General features: G+C 30.1%; 1 protein-coding gene across 9 annotated transcripts in view; it reads right to left on the reverse strand.

Annotated features, from left to right (window-relative positions):
* The window catches only part of LOC132749123 (rap1 GTPase-activating protein 1-like), a 230,017-nt gene that overhangs the window by 110,207 nt on the left and 102,270 nt on the right, over positions 1 to 17,540 (reverse strand). The window contains exon 1 of one of the 9 annotated variants that reach the window (XM_060738815.1): positions 12,388 to 12,503. The exons of 7 other annotated variants lie outside the window; for them this stretch is intronic. In XM_060738815.1, the coding sequence (XP_060594798.1) occupies positions 12,388 to 12,488 (101 nt within the window). In that variant the 5' untranslated portion in view covers positions 12,489 to 12,503. Of the gene's footprint in view, positions 1 to 1,637; positions 2,677 to 12,387; positions 12,504 to 17,540 lie in introns of those variants that run through there. One more of the 9 variants, XM_060738817.1, reaches the window with a different exon arrangement.

Raw genomic sequence — 17,540 nt, forward strand, 5'->3', positions numbered from 1 at the left:
TTACTGTGATCTTGACCTTTGACAGATTTAGAGCTATAATAATTATTTATTACACATTTTCTGTTTATGTTTATCTAAAGAAATTAAAGATTTTTAACTGGAGATTACTTTATTTGAATCCATATATTTCTGTATTATTATTATTAGATGGATAGGAAATTGAACCCTAAAACAGTAAATTATCCCTTAAATAATTCTTCCCTTCAAAGGGAATTAGCATATTTCATTTTATTATCGAACATTTAAATAATAGATAAAAATCCTGAAACCATTAAGCCTATGTTTGATTTAATTCTAAGAAAAAAATATTGTTAGTAATATAGTAAAAGTCATTTAAATACTAGCCATCTTTTTATGTAAAATACATTCCAAATTATGCTTTGAAGGAAAAAATTATAAGCTTCAATTAGTGATATAGCAATTAACTGACCTAAAATTGTTATTTATACTTCAAGCTATATCTTACAATATATTAATTGTAGAAAAGAATGACAGTTCTTTAAGAGGCTTAAGTCAGTTACAAAATTCTTTATTATAATAACACTGGGTCTTTCACTGTATAATCAAAGCATTTATATGTTCATTTACTTTAAGGTATGCATGTAAAGCATTTTTTGCAATCTCGCTTTTCAACACAAATATTTTCAGGAAAAAATACAACTTATAAATTCACACCTAAGAACAGGAAATACTGTACAATGCAGCACATTGTAGTATTCTAGGTTGAGCTATAACAGTTGTGAAATCCATTCAGGAAAGAAAAATGAAATGATTAAATTACAAGCATTTGCCAATTCTAGAAAATAACAGACATATTTTATTGTGGGATAATGGCCAACATTAAGTCATTTATGATAGATAGACCACAAAATATCATTGGTGTTTAATAATTCTGGTGTTAAACCAGAATCTGATTATATTTTTTCTGCTATTACTCCTAATATATAACTTTATAGCAGGATATATCATGCCTAATATATATTAACTGGAACCCTGCTTAACTGGTGGACTTACTCCTGCTTTGAATTTACCTTGCCATGCTAACTACATTGATTTAATTAACTTAATCTCGGCCTGAATTTACCTTGCCATGCTAAATTGATTTAATTGACTTTTGTCCTGAATTTACCTTGCCATGCTAAATTGATATAATTTATTAAGTATTGTCCTGAATTTACCTTGCCATGCTAAATTGATTTAATTTATTTATTGTCCTGAATTTACCTTGCCATGCTAAATTGATATAATTTATTAAGTATTATTAATTGTCCTGAATTTACCTTGCTTAATTGCTTTAAGGGAGTTATGCCTGCTTAGAATTTATCTTACCATGCTAATTTGTTATATTAGAGCTTAGAATTTTATTATAATAAATTGTAAACTTACTCTTGCTTTGAACTGACCCTATCAAACCATTAAATGTGTACATTTTATCCATATCAGTTTAGAAAAATAATCAATCCTAGTTGTACATAACTATTCAAGTGTTGACTTTTTAATGCAACATATTTATTGGGTACCCCGATTTGTCCCCCAGAGTCAATTGGTATTACATTGCTTTCCATCTCATTCACATGTGTTATTTCTCACCTGTGTGTAGGTAACATGTTTGTGTAAATGAAAGAAATAAAACGTACATATTTTCCTGCTCCTCCATGTTGCTGGTGTCCCCGACGGAATATGACCTTGACTTCTTCAACATTTTTATAACCTTACCCTGATGCTAGTCTATAATTGTGTTTAATATCTCATCTTAAAATGTCATCCCATATTATCACCTCATTATTATAATCCCATTAAAGTGTTATATCAAAGGTATATATCACCTTATTTATTCATATGCATATATTACCTCATTATCTCATATATCATCTCAAATCTCTTATGAATATAATTATTATCTCATAATTCCACAAGCATATTTAATTATCTCATATTGTCATCTGTTATCTCCTAGGCATGTATCATCTTAAAACAACATCTTATTTTAACACTTATCTCATAAAGTTACTTGTATAGATCTCTTTATTCCATTTAGAATGTCATCCAAAACTTAATTAGTTGAGTAGTTAGTGTGAGTCTACCTATATGTAAAATCCTTCAACAATTTATTTCTAGTGCTTAACTGACTCCTGAAAAGTCATATCACACCATATTCCATGATGATGATTACATTAGCTGCTCTACCATACCATTTTACATCTGCTCCCATTTGTTGGTGTTTTATCTCCAAAGTTAATATCCCACAGAAAAATACACATTATATAACCAGCCTTATCTAGGCCTGTAAAAATGTCACTTCATTCCAGTAACTCATTAAATGTTAAATTTCCCCGATTTCACACTACGCAGATACCTATCTATTTGTGACTTTTACAGATATGTTAAAGTTGAACTATCAAATATTTTGTATTGTGCAATTATTTATTTCCCTTAAGGTCACATATATTATACATCTCATACATTTTGTTATTATTACTATCTGTATCATGTAATTCTATATCCAGCCACTGTTTGTAATGTATCAAATGATAGAGGACTATACAAAAATCTCTTCACATTTTATAATATCATACATGTTTATATGTCAAGTATATCAAATGTCTTTCATTTCTTTACATCCTTTGAAAAAATCAAGGATAACCTCTTAATAAGTTTCCTTTTTAATTGATAATCTTGAAACATTAATATTACCATAACATACATAATAATATCCAATTTCTTATTTTATAATATTTGCATTATACTGTAATTATCTTTTTGGGTAAAACTGAGGAAACATAGATGTTTGTTAAACTGCACTGCACTCACACAAAACTCTCCTGTATTATAATATTAACATTCTGACTCATTACTGTTAGATAAATCTTAAAAAACTCTTCCCTCAGATTAGTTTAATTAATTCCTCTTTGTGGGCCCTCTGGAAAATATCAAACAGGCAAAATTAGCTCAGTTCTTAAAAAGTCGTGTTATATTAGCAACTCCTGTATCATATGTCACATTTTGTTTAAAATAATCTCTACAGATTTCCATTTTTTGTATTTTACTTCACTGTAATTTGTAACACTAAATGTCAATTTTAGGAATACTGTTAACATTACATAGAGTTTGGACAGATGTTTAAGCTAGGACAGAATCTAACATATTTAATGTGTATCCATCATTTTAACTATATAACTCCCCCCTTTAATAAATTCACTTTATTTCATAGCAATCAGACACAATCAATTAAAAATGCCCCACTAGATATTTTAAATAGACTTGTCAATCTTTCAATCTGGAAAAGTCCTAATGTATCATATACAGGTATATACCAACAGTGCAGACCATCATCAGACAGTACACCCCACAAACCAGCTAATCTAGGCCTGCAATGATCTCAGTTGTCAACAACAGTATAATATACCCAGAAGGTTAATGAAATATAAGGGGTTTTTAAGATACATAAATTCTTGTATATTAAGAATGTTCTGAATTTTCTGAAAAGCCATTTAGTAAATTTTTTAAATTGATCATCATCATCAACAAGATATAAATCTGGCTTGGGATAAAGCTTAGAGTTTCATTGCAAAGGTATAACAATTGAATCAATTCTCTATCTTGAATCAGTAAAAATGAAGATTTAATCATGTGTATTATAAACAATTGACTAAATCAGGAATTCCAGTACCTGTACACAGATGAGCATTTAGTTCTAGTTATATTGCCTCATCAAACAAATGTTGAATCCATTAACATTAACTACAGACTTCTTATGTATATATATGAGCCGCATCACGACAAAACCAACATAGTGCGTTTGCGACCAGCATTGATCCAGACCAGCCTGTGCATCCACACAGTCTGATCAGGATCCATGCTGTTCGCTAACCAACCCTATTACAAATAGAGAAACTGATAGCGAACAGCATGGATCCTGATCAGACTGTGTGGATGCGCAGGCTGGTCTGGATCCATGCTGGTCGCAAACACACTATGTTGGTTTTGTCATGACGCGGCTCATATATACTATAAAATCAATCAGTTTCTACAGCGTTTTCTTTTAAAATCATCATCATATGTGATGCTTCAATTTACAAATATTATAATTTACTGGATAGATTCAAATAAATATTTGTAGATCATCCTTGCAGATAGGCACTTCAATAACTAAATGGCCGGGCATCAAAAAAAATTAAACATTATCTTTTAACAAAACGCTATCATGATGTAAAAGTAATATGGACATTTTAAAACAAAACAAAGTTTCATAATGTCACAGTAATAAGTCTCTGATAGTACTGTAAAATAAAAGACATAATAATTATTCTTAAATGTTCCTAGATAGGACGGCTTAGCCGTAATGTAATAAAATATAATTTTTAAACTCTAAAACTAAATGAAATTCTTTTTTGAAACCTGATAGTCACTATGCTTCATTTTACAAAACAAAAAAGTAATTTCTATTTTGGCAAACCAACTGTAATTTTGTTTGTCCTGAATGCACAAAAATCTATAATGTAAACTGCAGACCATTATAACAATTCTCATGGCTACATCAATGATTTCATGCCCTATAATACATGTGTTTTTAACATTACTGCCTATAAAGCTGTTTTAATATTGCACATACATGCAAGAATATGCAAAAAAGTATCACATATAAAAATAAACTTCGCTGAAAAAGAATGATTTTCCCTCAGCAGAATTCTTTTAACTGATGATAAAAACATTAATTTATGCTGCAGATAATAAATATACATATAATAATTTATATACAGGCATTTCTGAATGAAATAATGTATGACTTATGATTCAGAGCTATTTTTATTCAATTATCACATGACCACAGTGCAACAATATGAAATTTGTCCATATGAAAATATAGTCCACAAAATATTCCCTTTTCAATAAAAATGAATTTCATATAAAAATATATAACACAAAATTATCGAACATCCTCCACTTGATAAAAGTATCACTTAAGTACTTCAAACATTTATTATAATACTTCTATAAATAAGTGTAATTATCACAACTAGTCAGCCATCCGCAATGACCGGCCCTCCATCAATCAAGATCAACTTGGCAAGCCTCTGGTTGACACAGATCATATACACTTTAACAAATATTTACAATTAATTCAATCTTTAACACTTCCGAAACACTTGACCTCATTGACAGAATATGACTTCTTATATTGCATCTCTCTGTCAAAAGTAACATCAAATAAATTGACCTGAATTATAAAGGGACATTTCTTCTGCTTACACTCAAAACTTTACATCTTTAATAAAACTTAAAACTGGAAAAAGATCAATTTCCATTAAAGATAACAAAACCTTAGTACTTAACAATTTTATAGTTCAACTAATATCTTTCAGTGTTTTTGAAATAAATGCTTTAATCAGAATTCAATAAGTGAACAAATCAGATTTTATATATAAAGATTATATATAACAGAGATAATTCACTGCTGCAAAACCCGCTTGAACTTTAACCCTAACCCTACAGAATAACCTTTGCTCACTTACATTTAACCAGGCTGGCCTGTATATTCTTGCAGTCTTAGACAGGCTCTACAGTGCTGGTTGACCAAGATCAAGTTTTCATCTTCATATCCCAAAATTGACAAGAAAAGCATTGATGCAAAGCATTAAAGGGCGTCCAAACAAGAAATGCAGCAGGTGCAGATGAACTAGTAGATATATGATGACAAGATATTCTTATAAACTGTTCAATGGTTCATTGGTTTTTACCAGAATTGTATATCACTTATGAATGAACGAACGACAGACATTGTTCATTATTTATAACTTTGATTGGCATGCTAGAAATTAGAATATTACTTCTTATTTCTTAATGATCATGGTTATCAATAGCAACGGATATACATGTATACAATCATTTATAATCCATATGAGTAACGCATAATCAACACCACACTTGTGTAATTGTCCCTTATTATGTTATCGCTATTAGCGAAGACCCCCACACTTAGTAACAATATGACACTAGTTATATTACCATGTTGATCATGTTGAGCATAAATGTTTATTATACACTAATTGTAATATATTTTTTTATAAAAAAAATACAGATTTTATGAATATTGTTTTCTTTTCTTTTTTGTGTTTTATGCACTATTTTAATACTGAGTTTTTACGTTTACTATTATTTTAAGAATTCAATTGTCATAATGACCGACGATTATAAGTCAAAACTTAACTGGAAAAAGTCAGTAAATTATGGTTAATCTTTCAATATATAATATTGTTAATTCTTAAACCATATACATGTACATTTGTATTTTTCTTTATCATTTTTTAAATTATCAATCAATTGAATAATTCATAAAATCTGACTTGTAACTTTGAATAATTCCTCGGCATCTTTACTAAACACGAATAACAAATTAAATAAATTGTTTCAAAGTTGATAGTGTCATATTAATGCCATAAAAATGTACATTTTTCTCAATTATTGTACACATTATTGTTTTTATCTCATATAGATAAAATAAAACATGCGATTTGTGTTGTTGGTTTTATTTTTCGAATTGTATGTTTATGATAATAATCAATAAATTTGAGAGTTGATCAGTGTTTATTAATCATTGTAACCAAACTAAGTGACAAACATTCATTTTGAAAAAAGCTTATTTATCTGTAAAATATTAATAATTTGTTCTGTTCTGTAACGATATCAAACATCTACTCCAAAACCGGGAGAGACCGGACAATAAACGTGTGGTACTATTCGCCGGTCGACAAAATAGACCAGGAGAGACCGAGAATTACCGACAGGAGTACATCCCTCTATAAATAGATTTTCGGAATATTTAGGTCATCAACTCATCATTCTATTTACAGCTTTCGGAATAACATACCATAATTACCCACTGTGTACTACAAAATGATAAATAAAAATACCCTGAATAGCGCGATTTATTGACGGAAAAGGTTATTTAATTTGAAAATGTTTGCATTGCGAAATTCTCCAGTTCGCTATTCATTATACATATCGCGACTTATTAATAATCAAGCACCCTCATACCGATCGGAATGATCAGCTTTTATTATCAACAACTATAAAAGGCTTGAGAAGTTGCTGTCGCCCTTTCACAAAATCTGATTTCATTACATAAAAGGCGCCGCGCTTCGGCGCGGACGCCAATAATGGACAGTTCTAAAAATAGATGCTGGGTTTACGGTTATGGACCAATGATCCAAACTTAAAAGACTTTTTTTATCATTTCTGTTTACATTTTGTTACATTATCCTTCAATTTAATTTGTTGTGGTATCTTCAATTTGGTTGACAACTGTATTTTTAAATAATTGAACATTTATACAGACAAAAAGATTCCAACACTGAAAACAAATTAAAAACTAATGTCACACATTGATATTTTACACTTTGATCATGATAATCTTGTACAAAATCAAGTCTTTTTAAATTCATACATAATTAATAAATTTCCTCAAGCAATATTTTACTTTCAATCTTCCCTGATAACATGTAAAATTTAACAATTAATATGTTTTTATTTCAATAATGGATTAAACAGGGAATAAAATAAGTTTATTTGGTTCACATGATTTTATTTGCTTAAAGATTTAATTTATTTGTGTTTGGGGAAAATATTACCATGATACATGTGTGGCTAATCTATCAAAATCATTTTCATCCTTGTCTTTTGTAAACCACAGAAACAAACAGTCATTGAAAGTAATAGAGTATTATTATATCCATCATTCACTGATTGTGAGGACTGCCCATAAATTAAACAAAATATAACTTTAAACAGGAGAAGAGAACACACCTGTAAATATAACATTGACTATATATATCATAACAAAGACAAGTTTCACAACTTTAACGGGTAACAAATTTACAAAATGACAACTTTTTGCTGATATCAGTTATTCAAGATTTAACATCACTGACACACATTTTTTAAACCCATGCATTATTAGAACCACAAATAATCAAACTTTCAAATTATTCAACAAAACCAAGTTTGTTTGTTTGTTTGATATGGGTTTTACGTCACATTAACACAGTATAGGTCATATCACGACGTTCCAGCTTAACTGGTGGAGGAAGAACTCAGGTGCCCTTCAGTGCATATTTCAGGCACGAACAGGCACCTGAGTAGAACCACCAATGTTCTGTAAGCTAGCTGGATAGCTTCCTCACATGAAAGAATCCAAAGTCCCTGTTGGGATTCGAACCCACAGCGGTGAGAGGCATTTAGTGATTTGAAGTGAACAAAACCATGAATGAGAATGTTGGCCATTTCCATCAGGGAAGTCAGTTCAAGGAATAATTACTGAACATATCAAACATCAACCTCACCTGAACATTGCAAACATATAAATGTACATGGTGAATATTTGATCAAAGTTTCATGAAAATGATTCATTAAGAGGTAAATGAGATATTGTCTCAGGGATGAACAACTAAGGTTTCATGATCAACGTTTCAATGGCATACATGCATGCTAGAGACTTGTCAATAACAAGAACTGCCACAGGAGTGATAAATATCCCTACCTGATCTCTATAACACAGGACATTATGTAGTAAAACTTATCATTATTTTTGAAAGAAAGCATATAAGTTAAGTTTTCAAAACTATAGAGTTTATAGTACAGACATAAAATGTTCAAATTTTGACCTGCACAGTGGCAGCATGGGTGAAAATACTCAAGGGGAATAGGATTTCAAGAGCAAACACAAAATAGTCTAATATTTGACCTTTAAGACTGACCGTGACCCTGAGTCTGCACTGAGCAGCTGCATGGGTTCTGCGCCAAGTTTGAAAAAATCCTTAAAGGGATATAGGATTTATAAAGCAGACATTAAATTTGATTTTCAAGTGTGACCTTGACCTTGAGTCTGCAAAATGACAGCATGGGTCATTGCCCTGTTTAGGTGTACATTTGAAGCTTGAAAAAACCTTAGACTATAAGGGGTATAGAATTATAGGTTTATATTTGTTTTATATTTGATCTTTGACTTTCAAAGGTGACCTTAACCTCGAGTCAGCACTGCGGTGGCATGGGTACTGCACATTGTCTTGTGGTGGGGATTTAATAATGATTTACCAACGTGAAGGTTTGATGATATTCCAAGACAACTTAGAACTTGTAACCTATGTACCAGTAACTCTTTAGGCGACGAATTCCATTATCTTTTTGAATGTTCACATTTAGTTAATACAAGAAAGCTGTATCTTGATAAATATTTCTATGAACGTCCAAGTGCTTTAAAATTTGAAAAATTAATGAACCATAGTAATAAAGATATCCTTTTGAAACTTGCTATATTTTGCAAAAATATTATGTTATTATTTAAATAATGTTAGCTTATTAGATTTATGTCTTTTCTCTCTGTTTTTTTCTCACAATGATTTTTGATTTTTCTCTCTCATCCTCCATTATCAGTCAATTATTACTGTAATTTTATTACATCATGGAGTTGTATGACCATTTATAATTTGCCATTTTGTTGTATTTTGTTTTTACATATTATTTGCCATTTTGTATTATTTTGTATGTATGTACTGTTTTATGTTGTCACATGCCCATATGGGCCCTGACGTATTCAAATAAACCTTGAAACCTTGACACTTGTACTGATTTTGAGCTTGCAATTGGTTGCCTGACACATTCTACATACCCTCAACGTTATTAACATTTCATGAAAACAATTATGGCATTATGCAGATAGCATAGATAATTTCTTCCTTCCTTTTACCAGATACATTATGTAATTTTCCACAATTTTTAGCCTGACAGTGAGTTAAATATTTCAAAGATTTTCTCAAATCCTTTATATGACTAATCACTACCATTAGTCTTTGCCCTACTTTTTTGTTCAATGAGAATGCATCAATTAAAAAATTTCTGAGAGTCTATTTTTCTCAATATTTGTGTTTATTTAACCAATTCTGTTAATGACTTAACGTTATATCTGCCTTTATAATGTAGTTCATGATGAAGTAAATAAATTTGATGCTTCTACATCGCTCCTGTTAAGCCCTTAATTTCCTTAAATTTTTTTCTTATTCTGAGTGTCTATTACATAGAGCACAAATTGACTTGAAATCAATTAAATTTACAATATATATACAAGCCCAAAGGAAGATTCCAAGCAACCTTGGTAAAACAAAGAATCAAAGACTATTGTTCAAACTCAAAGGTTTTCATGTAAGCTGCCAGCAGAATGTGAAGAAGTTAAATATAAAATTCATGTCATGAAACATTTGTGAATATCCCTGTTATAACTTTAATGAAGATTATCTACAACTTGAATTTGTATCCAAATTGACCAATTAAATAGTGTTTTAAGTTTTATGGAACAGTTAAGATTTTATGTAGACAAGTAATAAGGAAATCTTTAATTTCCTCCATTAAAGTACACACCAGTAAAAGATCCCTGATTTGATGACAATGCTGGGATTAAAGTTGTAATAAAATGGTTTTACAAAATTTTATTACTGTAAACATTACAATGTGCTGCTTAGTTGGAGCTGATTTTATTACATCTTCAGTGTTGATACTTTAAATTGCTCACTTGTTAGTAAATTAGGCCAAGAAATTTAACAAAGGTTGTCATAACTAGTTTATGTTAAAGCATTTAAAATCATCCATTTTACAGATTTATTTTGTTCAGGTTTTAAGCTTTATAACCCTGAAAAATATTGTTCTTAAATTTATGAACTCTTCAAGACATTTAAGAACAGTTCATGAACATGGCCTAAAAAGTTCATAAAGAAATTTCATGAACTTATGATCATGACCAGTTCTCCAAGCTTGTTCATAAATTGTACATGGGCAAAACAAATTCTTCAAAGTTCATGAATTGGTGATAAGCAATGTGAATGCTTTATTAGTCATCGTACTAGTGTATTGACTATCTGTGTTTCTACTTTGTTATAAATTATATTCTTACTTTGTAGATATAGAATCATCTTTGTATTATAACATGTAACTCTTCAGTATTGGAGCAGATAAAGTACATATATTACAATAACTGAATAATTCATGAACATTTTAATGTTTCTTTCATGAAAAGGACATGAAATGTTTTAGTTTAGGTGGTTCATGAACTGTTTAAGAACTTGCAATAATTTAAGAATTATATTTCTCCTGAACTTTTCATGTATACAATTCATGACATACAATGAATAATTTGCAAACTTTTCATGAACTGTGTTCATTTCATGGAAAGTGCCTTTGATAAAGGAAACTTTGTAAAACATATTAACCAACTGTAAGTCTTGCTAATACCTTCCTGAGTCACATAGATAATTCAATTTCCCTCCAGACATGGCTTCACAAGAAATAAATTTTGATTGTACCAGTAACATCACCCATGGCAACACCCTACCAGCCTACCTGATATCAATATTTGCTATCTTTTTTTTTTAAACTGAATAAGCTATGTTTGACTGATTTTAGTGCTTGACAAGATGTTTCCAATATTTATTCCAATTTTTATGGAGAATCAAGTATGAAATAACTGTAATTTTAATCTTCTGATAGATAATAGTAATCAATAACTTTACCTTCATCAACATTGACAAGTTCTTTTAGTTTAACTTAATGCAAGAGAGGTAACTCTAAACTGCCATAATCTTAGACCAAAATATGACTAACATGTTTACCTCCCTTATCATATCAAAACAGTTGTTAATATTTAAGTATCAGTGCATTTTGGATATCTAAAACAAGATAGTAGAAAATACACATGTTTGTATGATAAATAATCACAGAGGTATCAATTGTCCTTTTATCTGTCTCATGAAAAAGAACAGTAATAGAATTTCTTTAAATTATATGGGTTTTTTTCCTTGTAATTTAGTGATTCTTTAGTCAACATTGTCTTTATTTGTTGACAAACTTACATTTTTTTCCAACATCGCACTAATACAGTATAGGGCATTGGCGACTTTACAGCTTTACTAGTGGAGGAAGACATCAGGTGTCAATCTGTCTGTTTATTCAGGTATGAACAGGCACCTAATGGAACTAACAATGTTCTGTAAGCTTAAGCTTGATAGCTTTCTCTCATGAAAATATCTGGAGATGCTTGGGAGACTCAAACCTACAGAGGTAAGATGTAAGTTATTTGACCACTCAGCCACAGATGCCCTTCATCTTTTATTTTTCTTGTTAGCTAAATTTTTCTACCCTGTAATATTATGTACATAGTATTACACTCAATTTTCATTTTGTTAAAATAACAAAAGGCAACAATGAAACAGTGCTAGCATTTGATACAGTGGTATCAGACCCAGAACCTCTTAAACCTTACAAAAAATTTAACACATTGTAAATACCCCCATCATAAATAATGTACAGATCTTATATCTGTACATGAAGATAAGAATTACCTACCTTTGTTCTGTTTTAAAATCATTTTCTTCATGTTCACACCAACAGCAAAGACACTGCCACGCCTTTGAAGGCCCTGGTGCCACATTATACCTAGAGGCCATTCTTAATGTCACAACCTTATTTCTACAGAAATGTTATAAAAAAATATCCTTTCCACATAGAGATGATAATAAATACACAATTATAATTGTCATATGACAAATCCTCATAACCATTTATGATTATTTTATTATTCTTACACCACATTCCATAAAAAGTAATTCACAGCACTTCTTGGTTTTATATGTTCAGAAATGTTGATCTCATAGGTTATATACCTATTTGTTAGTTCATACAGTGTGGGTATTTAGTTCATATTTTACTTTCTTCAGCTCATAAACTTATCTCCTTCATATATATTTAAAGCTTTAGTTCATACAACACTATCTTTAATAACAAACATGAAAAGTGTAAATTCAAACTTAATATTAAAAAAAAAGTATCAAAAACAATTTAAAGTCATAAAACTAACATGAACATTTGTTTTGTTTTTATAATTATGTCTATATATACATCACTTATATTAATTACTTTAGTAACAATCCTGTAGTAACTAAGTCCTCTCCACCAATCACTTTTCCCAATAAAATATCCTCATCAATATTGGTCATGCATTCACCACACGTTAAACATGTCTGATTTATACATCAGTCAAAATCACTGATTTTAAAGCGATACTCAGGCAAAAATAATGGCAAAAATATAAAAATGATTTTCTGTACTCAAATCACCCTAAAATGACATTTCTTAAAGTCCCAACATGAATTTCTGTATAAATTCTATATATTTTGGGTTTGAAGTTAAAATATATCTATATATGTTGAACAAAATTTTGACGCGAACAGAATCACCGAATAGCTTAAAAACAAGTCATGCGATTTGAAACAAACCCGGAAGTTACAATAACAAATATTGTGGATATCGTGATGATTGAAACAAGTCTAAGTTATTGATTTGACATGTTTTTTTAACGTTTCCAGAGTACAGAGTGACAACTATTGTGAAATTTTTAGCGCTCTAACCTGACCCACGCGGGTCAAGTTAGGAAAACACCATTTTATTCTTTATATGGAGAAAAGTTTTGTTCCTTTGACTGTTTAGTGTACTCATTTTGAGGACATTGACAGACTAATGAATGAAAATTTCAAAACTAAGAAATGAAAATTTTGCCTGTGTCCCCCTTTAATATTTTCATTAGGTCAATATATAAACAAAAATAAACAAAGAAATTTCTTTTACTATACACAAATTCTAACTCCATTTCTTGTTTTAAATAAGTCAGTTTTATAAGTCATCTATTATTTAACATTTAAAAAGCTCAATATTCAGTCATTTACTTTTCCAACTTGTTCAAAAAATTGTATTTCCATTCATTTCAAAATTTATAAACAAAAATTTCATGTTACTCCATAATTTTTATTTAAGTTTCATTTAAGTTTCATTTTTCCATCCATTATATAGCATATATCTGACAGAAATGCCTTCTCCCTTTGTTCTGTTTTAAAATTATATTTATATTCCTCAGTAACTATAAATTAAAAAAAATCTAAATTTATATGAAACTTAATATGCTGTTATAACTATTACCTGACTTTTTACCATGCAAGGTCATTTAAAACTACCGGTATCATATAAATTCTATTTTAGGGAAAAAACATTTACTTAATAAGAATAACATCTGATGCTTAAAAAATCAGCAAGTAAATTATAAAGGAGTTACCAAATTTATCTACATCTAACATAAGTTCTTTTTATCTAGTATCATTCTAAAAAAATTTATAATATTTAAAAAATCTAATATAAATACACATACAGTATTTGATAGATATATATATACCACAATAATAAAATATCCAATTCCCAACAACATCATGAAACATGCCTTTCTGATGAAAATATTGAAACAGTTTACAGTTGTATTACTCATTATTCAATGTTGTTTTTTCTCTTATCTTTACACTTAAATTTTCCTGATAAAAATGAAATGTTAGTAGATGATCAATGTGATAATATTACCTGACTGGGGACTGACAGGAAAAATATGGCAGGTTTACATGTTAACTAGGTAAAACTAGAGCAATGTTTACTGGTAAAACTTAACTGGTAAATGGTAAAACAATATTTACTTGGTAAATGGTAAAATATGATGGTTAGTAGTTAAAATTCCAGCAGACATGGTTAAACAAGGTAAAAAAACAACAATGTTAACATCATAAAAATAGAGTTAACAAGGTCAAAGTAAACACAATATTGACAAGGTAAAAACAATGTTGACAAGGTAAAAACAATGTTGACAAGGTAAAAACAATGTTGACAAGGTAAAACCAATGTTTATTGGGTAAAACTAGAGTTTATATGGTAAAACTAGTGTAGATATTATATGGTAAAACATTGTGTTAACTTGGTAAACTAGAGATTATATGGTAAAATATTGTGTACACTCAGTAAAACTATAGATTATATGGTAAAAAAAGTGTGTTTACTGGGTAAAAATATAAATTATATGGTAAAAGATTGTATTTACTGGGTGAAACTAGATATTATATGGTAAAATATTATGTTTACTGAGTAAACCTAGAGATGATATGGTAAAAGATTGTGTTTACTGAGTAAAACTAGAGATTTTATGGTAAAATGTTATGTTTATTGGGTAAAACTCGAGATTTTATGGTAAAAGATTGTGTTTGTTAATGAGTAAAACTAGAGATGATATGGTAAAAAATTATGTTTACTTGGGCGGTAAAAAACTTAAGATTATATGTTTAACTGAGTAAAACTAGAGATTTTATGGTAAAATATTGTGTTTACTAGTAAAAGTAGAGATAATAATGGTAAAGATTGTGTTTATGGTAAAACTAGAAATGATATGGTAAGAATTGTGTTAAACTGGGAAAATTAGAGATTATATGGTTTAGAAGATGTGTCTACTGAGGGGGTAAAACTAGAAATTATATGCTAATGAGTAAAACTAGGATTTTATGGCCAAAGGATTGTTGGTTTCTGATTGAAACTAGAGATTATATGGTAAAAGATGTATTAACCCATTACTTCATGAGCATTTTGTGAAAAATGGCTGTTTTCATTTGAAAAAGTCTTCCCGTACAAGTTCAAATTGCTATAATTTACTATAAAAAACTGCTTCAACACTAATCAAACTTGTCACAAATTTGACTGCGACCATTTGCCCTTGCAACAACATGCTCAGGCTTTAAATTTTCTGTTACCATGGCAACGAGGGGACACTTTTTTAAACAACATTTCTCAAACAAAAACAAGTGTTTGGGGCCTAAATAAGGCATTTTTTTCAATCATTTAGAACAACCCAAAAAGGGGGGGGGGGGGGGTGAAAAAGGCGTTAAAAGGCGTGTATATGAAGTAATGGGTTAACTGAGCAAAACTAGAGATTATATGGAAAAAAGTGTGTTTACTGGGTAAAACTAGAGATTATATGGTAAAAAATTGTGTTTACTGGGAAAAACTAGAGATTATATGTTTATTGGGAAAAATTAAAGATTATATGGTAGAAGATTGTGCTATGAGTAAAACTTGAGATTATATGGTAAAAGATTGTGTTTACTGAGTAAAACTATAGATAATATGGTAAAAGAATGTGTTTAATGGGTAAAACTAGAGATTTTATGGTCAAAGATTGTGTTAACTGGTTAATATATATAATAGCCTATCATTTTTAGATCAAGAATGCAAAAGTAAAAAATGTTTATGAACCTTACTTCCTAATCAAAGTAATCAATCACTTCGTCATTCATCTTCACCTCTTTTCAGATTTTTTTTTTTTAAGTTTAGCAAATAAATTAAATCATGTTCCCACAAAATAAATGTTAACATGCATTAGTAGCATTTGCATGTTAAAATTGGCATAAGAAAATAATATGCCCATTTCCTGATTAAAATCCTTATATAATCCTCTCATTACACGCATGATTTACAATCTTATTTGCTTGGTTTAAATTTAGCAGTTGTCAGAAAAATGAAACATTAGTGGTTAACTTGGTAAACTTATTGAAGTCATAGGTTAAATGCCCTAGTGTATTTAAGTTGGTCATCAGATTTAATGGCAAACTCATAAGAATAATTTACAGAGTGTAATTGATTTTATAATTCATTTGAATGTCTTCCTTAAAACTGAAACAAGAGCGATCAGTAATCACATGTGTCGCCTCATGATGGCCAATTTCATGTTTTGGGACAAATTTTTGCTGACAGACGGACAGACAGACAGACAGTGCACAACTAGACTAACAACTTTTGTACTGATTCATTCCTGTAAAGTTTGGATAAAATTGCACCAGTTAGTTTATGAGGAGTAGTCCGGACAAGCTTTTTGCGTATCTGGCAAACCACACAGAAAAAAAAAACACCTTTTTTATCAAAAGGGCCATTAACTCGGCCAAAAAATCATTTCAAACCGGAAAACCCGTTGCAATATGCGCAAGGACTTGAGCTACAGATCTCAATCCTGTAAAGTTTCATTGAAATTGCAAAAGTGGTTATAAGAGAAGTAGTCTGGACAAACTTTAAAAATAAAAATTTTTTAAAGGCGCCATAACTCAAACAAAAATCATTTGAACCGGAAAATGCTGACAATTATGCACAACTAGGACTTGGTACTGATCATTCGTTGTAAAGTTTGGATGAAATTTGCACCAGTAGTTTATTGAGGAGTAGTCCGGACAAGCTTTTGTGTATTCTGGGCAAACACAAAAAAGAAACCTTTTTTATCAAAGGGCCATAAACTCGGACCAAAAATCATTCAACCGGAAAAAACCCCCTGCAATATGCGGCAAGGAGCTTGACGCTACAAGATCAATCCTGTAAAGTTTCATTGAAATTGCATTAGTGGTATAAGAGAAGTAGTACCGGAAAAACTTTAAAATTTTAAAAATTATTAAAGGGCCATAACTTTGACAAAAAATCATTGAACCGGAAATCCCTGACAAATATTGCACAACTAGACCCTTGGGGTACTGATCATTCCGTAAAGTTTTGGATTGGGAAATTGCACCGTAGGTTTATGAGGAGTTAAGTCCGGGGACAAGTTTGTTGACGGAACGGACGGGACAGACGAGGACAGACCGACAGCGGGACAGTAATGG

This window comes from Ruditapes philippinarum, unplaced genomic scaffold (assembly GCF_026571515.1).
Source record: "Ruditapes philippinarum isolate M1 unplaced genomic scaffold, ASM2657151v2 ctg249_1_1_1_1, whole genome shotgun sequence".
Taxonomy (NCBI): Eukaryota; Metazoa; Mollusca; class Bivalvia; order Venerida; family Veneridae; genus Ruditapes; species Ruditapes philippinarum.